The 12,164-nt window shown below is 42.5% G+C and overlaps 1 protein-coding gene across 3 annotated transcripts; it reads left to right on the top strand.

Moving 5' to 3' along the window:
- The first annotated feature begins 3,808 nt into the window (after nucleotides 1-3,808).
- UCP1 (uncoupling protein 1) lies at nucleotides 3,809-9,545 on the top strand. Of its 3 annotated transcripts, none has more exons than XM_061140902.1 (6): nucleotides 3,809-3,934; nucleotides 4,684-4,882; nucleotides 6,793-6,987; nucleotides 7,088-7,189; nucleotides 7,908-8,088; nucleotides 9,431-9,545. In XM_061140902.1, exons 1-6 carry the CDS (start codon nucleotides 3,809-3,811, stop codon nucleotides 9,543-9,545), a joined length of 918 nt encoding a protein of 305 aa, XP_060996885.1. The 3 variants fall into 3 exon arrangements, with proteins under 3 accessions (XP_060996885.1, XP_060996884.1, XP_060996886.1); XM_061140901.1 differs by having other exon boundaries at nucleotides 4,684-4,918; XM_061140903.1 differs by lacking the exon at nucleotides 6,793-6,987.
- Nucleotides 9,546-12,164: the final 2,619 nt, after the last annotated feature.

The raw sequence follows: 12,164 nt of genomic DNA, 5'->3' as shown, positions 1-12,164 counted from the left end.
CTCCATAGTATCAATAGTGTGTATATGTCAATCCCAAGCTCCCAATTCATCCCAGCCCCTTCCCCCCAGTGTGGTTCTAAATTTTAGGAGGGAGATAGGAATTTGGTACAGTGGGAACTTGCCACCATCCCACAGCTACGTCACGAAAGCTCCACTGCCCTTGCCCCCACTGACCTGTTCTGCTTCTTTGTTCCAGAAAAGCAGACGGCTGAGCCTTTGGGGACACCGCCCTCTCCCCTACTGTTCTCTCCAACCTGAGGCAAACTTCCTCCCACTTCCCAGAGCCTCCCAAAGGGGTGAAGGAGCCTGGTCCTTGGAATCCAGAACCATTTCCGAATCTGGAACTCTTGTGACCTCTCATGGGTGCCCCACAGGAGGCTTTTTTTTTTTTTTTTTAAACCATACCACGTGGCATGTAGGATCTTAGTTCCTTGATCAGGGACCGAACCCATATCCCCTGCATTGGAACTGCAGGGAAGTCCATGGAGGCTGTGAGTTCTGATTCTTCTGGACCCTTAGTATTGGCTTTCTGGCCAGCACACCTCAGATGCTTGCTCGTCATTGAATAAACCAAATCTGCCTCCTGGAGAAATCTCTTAACTGATCACACCTACCCAGCCAGAAATTAACATTCCAGAGCTCGAGCTCTCCTTCTTCTCATAGACTCAGAGCAATCGCTGTTCTCTGGTCAAAAATCTTCTCTTCCTGTATGTCCTTAGCTGGTTGGGACCACAACCTTTCTTCCTTTCTAACAGACCCTTTCTCACATTCCCTTCTTTTCTAATAGCTTTCATTTTACCCTCTCCTCTAGCCTGTCACACTCTGCCTTTTAAAAACATGAGCCTAAAGGAAATGAAATGACTTTCCGTTTACCCTGCTTCTCCGTCAGAAATGTACTGTGACTTCCCTTTATAATCATAATTCCACAATTCTACACCATGCACTGCATCTAACTCATCATGAAGGTCGTGTTGGAGGAAAGTGTAAAGAGAGTAGATGCTAGTCCTAACCTCTCAGGAAAGAAAAGGTGGTTCCAGTTTAAAACCACAACCACTGCGTTATGCCTCACAATTTCATGGGTCAGGAATTTGGGCAGAAGTCAGCTGATATGGTATGGTATGGTCCCATCACTTCACGGCAAACAGATGGGGAAAAAGTGGAAACAGTGACATATTTTATTTTCTCGGGCTAAAAAATCACTGTGGACAGTGACTGTAGCCATGAAATTAAAAGACACTTGCTCCTTGGAAGGAAAAATGAAAGTGAAAGTCGCTCAGTAGAGTCTGACTCTTTGCAACCCCATGGACTATATAGTCCATGGAATTCTCCAGGCCAGAATACTGGAGTGGGTAGCCGTTCCCTTCTCCAGGGGATCTTCCCAACCCAGGATTCGAACCCAGGTCTCCCGCATTGCAGGCAGATTCTTTACTAGCTGAGCTACAGGGGAAGGAAAGCTATGACAAACCTAGACAGTGTATCATAAAGCAGAAACATCACTTTGCCGACAAAGGTCCATATAGTCAAAGCTATGGTTTTTCCAGTAGTCATGTATAGATGTGAGAGCTGGACTATAAAGAAGACTGAGCTCTGAAGAATTGATGCTTTCGAATGTGGTGCTGAAGACTTTTGAGAGTCCCTTGGACTGCAAGATCAAACTAGTCAATCCTAAAGGAAATCAACTGTGAATATTCACTGGGAGGACTGATGCTGAAGCGCCAATATTTTGGCCACCTCACCTGATTCGAAGAGCCTCTGATACTGGGAAAGACTGAAGGCAAAAGGAGAAGGGGGCCGGCCACATAGGATGAGATGATTAGGTAACATTATCAACTCAATGGACATGAATTTGCGCGGACTCTGGGAGATAGTGGAGGACATGGAAGCCAGGTGTGCTGCCATCCATGGGGTTGCAAAGAGTCAGACACGACTGAGGACTGAACAAGAGCTGGATGACCCTTCTGTCCTACTCCATCGATGGAGATCACTTGGTGTTTTCAGCTGGCAGGCGGGTTTATCTGAAGAGTCCAAGGTAGCTGCACTCTCATGCCTCCTGCCTTGATGGGAAAGGCTGGAATTACCTACCTAGGGCCTCTCCAGCATGACAGCCTCAGGGAGCTTGGATTTCTTACATAATGACCAAGCATTCATAATGTTTCCTTAGGAAAGGACTTTATAGTCCAGCCTCAGAAAACATCAGTGCTGTCTTATTCTATTAGTAAGGCATGTTCCAGCCTTCCTAGATGCAAGGGGAAGAGACATGCACCTTTGTCTTTTGATGAGAGGAATTTGCGATTATGCTTTAAAACCACGTCAGATGGAACCACTGTGAAAGACAATGCATAGGGCTGGTAGGTTGGGTTGTGGGTTGGGGATTATCCAGTTGTTAGCGGTTCATCTTTTATGCATTATAACGAACACTCCCAATCTGCTTAGCCATCATCCTCACAGCCTAATAACTCCACCACAGCTGCACTCCCTAAGGTGACCAATTATGTTGGAGCCAAATCCAATAGTCTTTTCTTTGTTTTTATTCTCTTTTGACATTTTTTCTAAACATTACAGTATGACTACTTGACAGACCCACCCCTTCATTAATGATGTTCTCAAATGCCATAGTTCTATGACTGGGGACATTGTTTCTTTCCTAATTTGACCTTTGATAAGGTCATTTTTCCTAGACCATAACTTTGGGGATCCCTATAGCTTGACCCTTAACCCCTTTTCCTAGTCCCATTATATTCATTCCCATGTAAAGAGTGGACCTTCTTTTATCGCATTCATATTGCTGACTCTCAAATATCCACACTTTACATGGGAGTGCGTATAATGGGACTAGGAAAAGGGGTCAAGGGTCAAGGGTCACAGATGACTTGCGAAGGTAAGAGCTTCACCTGGAGCCTGGTGACCCACCCTTGTCCTTGTCCTTTCCACCACACCGCCCCCGCACCCAGAATGAAATTGAAAGGAGCACTTTATAGCTCTAGCAATTTACTCTGGGTTTGCTTTCTAGAATGTTTATTATTTCATTTGACACTCTCCTACAAAAAGTGTTCAAATGAAAAACTTTAAAAGTTCAGAATGTTCTCGGATTCTGCTTGGAAGTTTTTGGAATCCCATTTGGCTGCATGTGGCTGGAAAGGTGAAAGGATGAGAAATCAGAAAGACAGCCAAGGAAGCCAAGCAGAGAAGGTGTCTGCAAGGCTCCTGGGGAGTCAGAGGAATAAGAGAAGTCCCACTCTTGCCTTGGAGCTCCCAGCCTGGGCAGGAACTTCTGCCAGGATCACTGAGCTCGCGCTTGTTTCAGGGACTCCCCCTCCCCGCCCTCCAAGGGTGCGCAGCTGAGGACTCTAGAAGCCCGGAGAGATGCCCAGCTTGCCAGGCTCGGGGTGCGCGCTGCTGTGCGCCCTTCCCAGCGCATCGAGGGTAGAGCGTAGACCGCGGCTCCCCAGGTGCCGAGCCAGGATGGGGAGGTGGGAGGGACCTGGCGCCCCAGGACACGCCCTGCCATTCCCCAGAGACCTGGATCGGCTCAGCCCCGATCGCGATCGCTGGCGATATAAGTCATCAGCGGAGGCAGAGGGCACGGCGTGGCCGGCCGGGACTGGAGGGAGCGCAGGCAGGCGACGCTGCATCGACCCCGACACCTGCCACCTCGCCCGCTGCACCCCTTGGCTGCCGCCCCCACTGACCAGAAGTCGGAGAGGACTGGTCTGCTGCCCGGCCGCGCAGCAGTGAGGAGCCAGGCAGAACTTCCACCTTTGGGACGGAAACCCCGCTCGCCTTGCGCCGGAGTCCTCTTTGAGTCAGGATGGTGGGACACACAGCGTCAGACGTGCCCCCTACCATGGCGGTCAAGATCTTCTCTGCTGGGGTGGCGGCCTGCGTGGCTGACATAATCACCTTCCCGCTGGACACCGCCAAAGTCCGGCTACAGGTGGGGAGCGCGGTGGGCAAGGGGAGGTGCCTCGGGCAGAGAGGGGACCTCGACTGTGTGCGCCCCTTTGACTCTGGCTGCGGTTTTACCATCCTTTCTCACGTTAGGTAGAGCAGGTGGCCTCGTTAAAAAAAGTTTGCCTGTCACTGGATTTAGGGTGGGAAACTGGAACATTGCAGAAAAGAACTAAAGAAGTTGGGAGGGTCATGGAGGATGGGTCGACTGTGACTGTTGCCAACCTCTCCTGTACATGATTAGACGGGCACAATCTTCCTATCCTACTGCCTAGGGGTTCTGGAGAGTTCCTGGGGGTGGGACAGTGAGGTGTGGGGTGGGGAGGATGTTCAAAGTATGCCTAGTAGCCAGATTCTCTCCCCTTCCCCTTTGGATAGATAGATATCTAGCTCTAGATAGATAGATGTGTGCTAAGTCGCTTCAGTCCTATCCGACTCTTTGCAACGCTATGGACTGCAGGCCTACAGGCTCCTCTGTCCATGGGATTCTCCAGACAAAAATACAGGTGTGGGTTGACATTTCCTTTTCTAGGGGATCTTCCTGATTTAGAGAGACAGATAGATAGATAAGGGGAGATGTTGCTGAGAAGGCGAAAAGGACTGAAAATAGAAACACAATGGAAAAAATATCTTGGCTCAAGTTTTCTCCATTGAGGACAGCTTGATGCCAATCTTTGTTTTTTCCTCACTAGGTAGCACTCCCTTTCTCAATATTCACTTCCAACTCACTTCCAGATCCAGGGCGAACGCCTGACCTCCAGTGCCATTAGGTATAAAGGTGTCCTGGGAACAATCATCACTCTGGCAAAAACAGAAGGGCCAGTGAAACTCTACAGCGGGCTGCCTGCTGGTCTCCAGAGACAAATAAGCTTCGCCTCCCTTAGGATCGGCCTCTATGATACTGTCCAGGATTTCTTCACCACAGGGAAAGAAGGTAAGCAGGCAGTGTTTCTGGGAGGGGAAGAAACATGTCCTAGAGAGACATGTCCTAGGCTCAGCTGTGGCCCAGGAAACAGTTACATACAGGGTAGTGGTCTTCATAACAAACTGGCAAGCCAACATCAATATTTGAACACACGGGACAGGGAGCATGCTGGTGAGTGGGGAAAAGTGACGCCAGAAAGGCAGGAATGGGTCAGATCACAGGAGAGCTTGCAGGCCATGCTAATGAGTTCAGGTTTTATCCTTAAAATGATGGGAAGTCATTGAAAAATGATAAACAAAGGGAATAACATAATTTATATTTTCAGAAGATCACTTCAGCAGCACTGTAAAAGCTATATAGAAAAAGGGTAAGAAAGGGGTAATTTAGAAAGGAAGAAATGATCAGGATATGCTAAAGCAATGGCAGTAAAGATTTTGGAAATGTAATTGATTAAACTTGGTGGAGAGCTGGAAGTGAGGCATAAAGAAAAGGTAGGAATGTTAAGATGACTTACAAGTTTCCGGTTGAATATCCCATTCACTGAAGGCGGGAATATAGAAACCATCTGAAGTGGGGAGGTAAGAAATTCAGTTTAGGATGTGTCAAGGATAGGTAATGTCTGGTCTGCACGAGAACTTAGGAGAAACACCTGGGATAGATTTCCCAGTTGTGGGAGGAATTATCATTAGGGCCAAACAAAACAGAGAGATCTGGTGAGGAAAGGAGAGATCAATGTACCTAACAGCAGAAACTCATGGGTTTCCTCAGCAAAACCATCTTGAGCAGAGTAGTAGAGGTGGCAGCTAGATTGCAGAGATGGGCTCCCAAGGAGCTTGGGAAATGAAAAGGGGATTGGAACACAGGATGGATGCAACAAAATAAGACTGTAAATAGGGGCCAAAAGTGAAGGGAATTATCTAAGTATCATCTTGCCACTTAAAAGATGGGTATTATTCAGTGCTCAGCTCCTGGCTAAGCATATTGAGAAAAGAAAACAACCATAGAGTAATGAAAAGAATTGCTGAATTTCCCCTATGCAAGACATGTTAAGTGCTATTGTTATTAACTCACACAATGACTCTGTGAGGTAGATATTATTACCTCCATTTTATACAGCTTAGGAAATAGAATTAGAGACTGAGAAAGTCCTTGATGAGTAAATGTGACTGATCTATAATTATGGGAATAGGTTTGAGGCTTCATGGGTCACAAAAGAGTAGGACATGTCTTAGCGACTAAATAACAACAGTGAGGCTCCAAGACTATTTGTCATTTTATTAAATGATATATGTCTTGAGTAAGCCATGTTAATTTTTCAAAATCTGCAATTAAAAATCATGTGATCACTTCTCTCTTCTTATTTTTGTCCCTTTAGTAGCCTGTTGAAGTCTGACACCACTTGACCTCCCAAACTCGGGCAGTTTGTCCTTTAGGGCTTTTCCTAAGATCCCTAAGTCCAATAATTAACAGTCTCATTGATGGTTAGAAGACTAAGGTTCACTGGTGACTGGTGCTTGCACCCAATTGGGAAATACTGAAAAATAAAGCAAATGTAAAGAAAGAACTAAGTCAAATATAGGAAAGAACTAAGCCATTGTTTAAACAAGCATTGGGTTTTCTTTCTCCTTGAAAGTCTTTATTAAAAAAAATGTCAGTCAACTTTGAAGTCTTCTAGCCCTCCTATGACTTATACATTCTTAGTATAGTCCATGGGGTGGCAAGGAGTCGGACACGACTCAGCGACTAAGCACAGCACAGCACATGATTAACACGTGCACAAGCGTTAGGGAAGTACTAAAGATATAATGACACAGTAGTATTAACCACTAAAAATTAAAAAGACATACAGATACGTTCTGGGTCTTGACTTTTTTCTTTTTTGCTTGACACATAATTTTTTTCTCTTTGGATAATGACAGCTAGTTTAGGAAGCAAGATCTCAGCGGGCCTAACAACTGGAGGCGTGGCCGTGTTCATTGGGCAACCCACAGAGGTGGTCAAGGTCAGACTGCAAGCACAGAGCCATCTCCACGGTCCCAAACCTCGATATACTGGGACTTATAATGCTTACAGAATTATAGCAACAACAGAAGGCTTGACGGGGCTTTGGAAAGGTAACTCACTTCAACATGGATTCTATAATTGTTAAAACACACATATCCAATTAGCACCTTAACATACAATGGAGCTATTCAACACTTTCTTTCCCTCCAGGGACTACTCCCAATCTGACAAGAAATGTCATCATCAACTGTACAGAGCTAGTAACATATGACCTAATGAAGGAGGCCCTTGTGAAAAGCAGACTATTAGCAGGTAACTTTCTTTTTCATGTGGCAGGTCTGCCCATTTATAATTTCATCTTGTATTATACTGAATCTCTTAATTGTAATAATTTTATCTTTTAAAAAAGTAATACTTGTGAATAATAGATATAACCCTAAGCTTTAGAAGTTCTGTTGCAACAGTTTTTTTCTTTTGCAACAAAACTAAAATGCACCTGTATTTTTATATCAGCATCATTCTCACTTAATACTAATATATGAGACTTTTGTTGGCATCTATCTTATTCTTTATAAAGCAGAATTCAGGAAGTGAGTCATCCTGCACTATTTCCAGATGAGCTAGTTAGATAAGGAGCTTCTTGGTGGTTTCATCCAAAAAGTAGAACCATTGGATAGGTTCCTAAAAATTTTATTCTAATAGGTTCTGGAAGCATTGAAATTCTCCTTGGACAATGACTTTAATTTTTTTTTAAGAAAGTATAAATGCCTATGTATTGAATATTATGTCATGCCCTAAGGACAGAGGTAAGTAACTGGTTATTTTCCTAAAGCAATTATAAACCAGTATGCCATGTACCATTTGCCAACTTTTTCTAAAATTATGACATTCCTTACTGTATGTTATTTATTCATAAGACAACCACGTTGACCTCCTGTTATCAACAGGCTTTCGAGGATCTGATAGATAACTAAAAACTAGATGCCCCTCCCAAGAGTCTAGTGTTGACCTGTCTCACGACACGTTTCAGACGATGTGCCCTGCCACTTCATGTCTGCTGTCATTGCCGGATTCTGCACAACGGTCCTGTCCTCTCCGGTGGACGTGGTGAAAACCCGATTTGTTAACTCTTCACCAGGACAGTACACAAGTGTGCCCAACTGCGCGATGATGATGCTCACCAGGGAAGGGCCGTCAGCTCTTTTCAAAGGGTAGGATGTGCTCTTCTATATCTATAATGTTGTGTTCAGGGATTCTGTGTGCTATGGGGGCCGTCTCATCTGAACAATTGACAGCTGACCAGCCTTAGAATGGGCAGTGTGCTGAGTGTCTACTTTTCTTTGCCATAAATCTCTCCAATACACCAATTCCACTGTGTCAGAAAACTTAAAGCTGTGATAGTAAAATCTTCTCAAGCTTGATCAGCGGCTCATTCGGAACGGACAGCCTGTCCCTTGGTCTCAATCTATTGGGTGAGGGGAGAGGGGAGAGGGGAGTTATTTTTTAATGGGTACAGAGATTCAGTTTGGGATGGAGATGGGGAGTGGTAATGATTGCTCACAATGAGAACATATTTAATGCTACTGAATTATACTATTGAATATATATATAAGAGAGACATATATATATATATACACACACACACACATATATGTATATATATAAATGGCTGGCTAAAATTATAAATTGATGTTATGTATATTTTACCATAAAACACATACACACACACATTCAGGAGTCAGAAGATATATGTTGAGATCCCCCAAAATATTGGGGGGTGATCTATATAGGCAAGATCTCTAATATACCTATCCAAGGCAGATTTAACAGATTTAACATCATTTTCTCTGGGAATATTTCATTGCTGTAGACAGGGTTTGCAAAATAAATCATCTGGTGTGTACAGCATGGCAGAATTCTTCAAAATAGCAAGAGCAACATAAACAACAAAATGCAGTTCAGTTTCTGACCATCCCTCTTAGGACCAGAATTACCAAGATCTAGACAGCACTGACTTCTCGACCCTGGAAAATGGTCTAATTACTCATCACTTTGCTTTCTCCACTTACTTCCTCTTTTAAACTATTAAAGTTTCCTACTCTCCATTCAGAAAGCAAAGGAAAACAAGATTTCCTCTCCCCTCAAAAAAGAAAAGATGATGGAGATGAAGGAGGCAAGCTTTGGTTTGGTTTGGTGGGACTGTTGTATAGATGTGAACCTCTGGATTTTGTTGTTCAGAAGCAGGATAGGGCACCTGGATGAAACTTGGGGCAGAGGAAGGAAACATGAAGAGTGGGTATTCTCAAGCACCCGCACTGGAGATGAGTGAAACAATAAGCATACACCGCCTGGACTAGAATTTGTTGTTGTTCAGTTGCTCAGCCGTGTCCAGCTCTTTGTGACCCCATGGGCTGCAGCACGCCAGGCTTCCCTGTCCTTCACCATCTCCTGGAGTTTGCTCAAACTCATGTCCACGGAGTCGATGAAGGCACACACTATAATAGCTATAAGAATTTTAAGCAAACTAATAGAATGGTGACATCACTTTTCTAGATTTGTACCTTCCTTCTTGCGACTGGGATCCTGGAACGTCATCATGTTCGTGTGCTTCGAACAGCTGAAACGAGAACTGATGAAGTCGAGGCAGACCATGGACTGTGCGACCTAATCCTCCTTGGGAAGAAGATAGAACAGACTAGTGGGGATCTTTGCTAACCAGATAATTTTAAAAAGCAAGCAAACCTATTCACTTTATTTCACCCAGATAAGGAAATTCTGGTAGAGAGTTTTGGACTATTTTTTTTCCAAAGGAAAACTACTATTTCCTATGACTTTTATTTTCAGTATTTTAAGGAAGGGAAAGCAAAACGTTCAATATATACCCTGGCAAATGTAATATCCAGATAAGCTACTATATTTAACTGACTACTTAGTGGGGGGAGGGATTTTATGATTGAATATGAAGATCTTTAACATGTTTTAATTATTAATTCAATTATTAATTGATGGAAAAGGAAAACTGAGTGAAATACACTTTATCAATACTTAAAAACAAAGTTTCCTTTTTTATTAATCCCATTGTCAGTCGATATGTTAAATAAAATATTGCTAATATCTCTTAAAGTTTGCTTTTTTTGGATCTATATCTAATGTAAGAGTTGAGGTTCACCTGGGTTACAAAACTTCCCAAATAACAAGGGAAGGTCTTTTAGAATCAATGGGCATCAACTTACTTTTAATGTTATTAATACAGGCTTTTGATTTTTAGGGTCCACATTTTATGGCATCTATAACAACTTCTAATCTAAGACACTGTGTTCATTGGGGCACTGCTCTTATTAGAATCATAGCATCTATCTTAGAATCACAGAATTTTAGAGTAGAAGGTGGCTTTGGTTAGATAGAGGAACAGATTGAGATGAAAATTAATCTACAGGGCATCTTTCCAGCAAAGCCAAATTCGTCATTTGCATCTGTAGTAACCTATTCATCTACCAGATGAGTGCAGAAGGAATAGGGAAAAAATAAACAGGAGATTAAAAGAATTAAGACAAAAACAAGGAGTGGCCATAAAATGGCCAGGTAGTCCCTAGGCTGCCAGGGACTGTGAGCTCCACATTACATTTACTATTACATTTCTCCTCCCTTGACTCTGAGGGTTGTAATGGGCAGTAGTGACAAGTTGCTACCCTTGACCAAACTTTAGTCAGGCTCCTCTGAGCTGCCTTTTCCTCTTGATCCTGTCCTTGGGTGTCCTCGAGAGCCCAGTTTTAGCAAGAACCCCTCTAAAATTGGCTTAGCCAGAATCTCTCACCTTCATGATCACTATTGATATCAAATTCCTCATCCTTGTCCCGGATACCTGATCACCAGTTCTTTTAGATGTTCTGTGTACACACGCCTATCATTCGTTAGCAATAACTTTTCTTTCCAGCCACTTGTTTTATTCCAGTTAAAGAAATCTCTAGTACAATTTTGAATTTATTTTCAGTAACAATTTGAATGATTCACTCCTCATCCCTTCTTAACAGAGTACATTTCCTCACTTTATTGATGCTGGGCTTAGCCATGTGATTTGCCATGACCAAGATCATGTTAGTAGGCATGATGTACGCAAGGGCTTGAATGTGTTTGAGCAACTGAGTTTATTCTTGTGTTTTTGCCACACCCTGAAGAACATGGCTCAGGTAACCCACTGACCTCAGATGAACTGGTCACATGGAGATGACTGGAACTGAAATCATGGCCTCAATTTAAAGCTAGCTGAATCCAGCTGAGATTACCCAAACTGTCTGGCTAGCCTACCCATGTGTGAGGGGTGAAATTGTTTTGTAGGTCACTGAGATATTTTTGTGGTTCGCTGTTGTACACTGTGTTGTGGCAATGACTGATAGATACAAGAGATGACAAAAGACATCCTTTCTTAATTCTGATCCCAATATTTTATAATTAAGTATATTTGCTATAGTTCATTTTATAAAGATATATTTTGTAAAATTAAGGTAATCCCTTTCTAGTTCTCATTTGCCAAGTTTTTAACATGAATGGATGTTGAATTTTTATTGAATGCTCTTTCTGTATCTATTAAAGTTCATCATAGGCCCAGTGGTAGGTTTGCTGGGTCATATGGTAGTTCTCTTTTTGTTTAAGGAACCTCTGTACTTTTCTCTACAGTGGCTGTACCAATTTATATTCCCACCAGCAGTCCAAGAGGGAAGGTATATACATATACATATAGCTGATTCACGTCATTGTACAGAAGCTAACAAACATTGTAAAGCAACTATAACCCAATTTAAAAAATAGATCATAACAGTCTTATGAATTGCAGAGTGCAAACATTAAGTTATTTGGAAGTTTGTGAAAAATTATTTTCTTTTTAAATATGCTAATTCACTGGTGAAACCCATATGAAACTGCAGGTTTTTTAGTGGAAAGGTGTTTAATTGCTGAATCCATTTAATAGCTCCAGGACATTTTTGCTTCTCTATGTCTTCTTGGATAGCTTTGATAAAATGTATTTTTCTAGAAATTATCTCATCTAATTTTCCTAATTTTGACATTACTCAATATACTTTTTAATATCTATAGGCTCTCTAGTGATTTTCATATTTCATTGACAGTATTTATTACTTGCTTTTTTATTGTTAATGTGTCTCACTAAAGTTTATCAGTATTGTTAGTCTTCTCAAACACTTTATTTGTTGATCCTATTATATACATGTTTTCTTTTCTATGCATCTAAGCTCTTGTCTTTGATATTTCCTTCTCTATTTTCTTCAGGTTT

Source organism: Dama dama, chromosome 5, assembly GCF_033118175.1.
Source record: "Dama dama isolate Ldn47 chromosome 5, ASM3311817v1, whole genome shotgun sequence".
Lineage (NCBI taxonomy): Eukaryota > Metazoa > Chordata > Mammalia > Artiodactyla > Cervidae > Dama > Dama dama.
Note: the sequence above shows the minus strand (reverse complement) of the source record. Positions and strands in the feature narration are given on the sequence as shown.

What these genes read in the sequence shown, in the direction of transcription:
- UCP1 (XM_061140901.1), top strand. Translation starts at nt 3,809, where the DNA reads ATGGTGGGACACACAGCGTCAGACGTGCCCCCTACCATGGCGGTCAAG. An exon ending in TCTGGGAGGGGAAGAAACAT is followed by an intron (nt 4,919 to 6,792) that starts GTCCTAGAGAGA and finishes GGATAATGACAG; the next exon opens with CTAGTTTAGGAAGCAAGATC. An exon ending in CTTGACGGGGCTTTGGAAAG is followed by an intron (nt 6,988 to 7,087) that starts GTAACTCACTTC and finishes CTTTCCCTCCAG; the next exon opens with GGACTACTCCCAATCTGACA.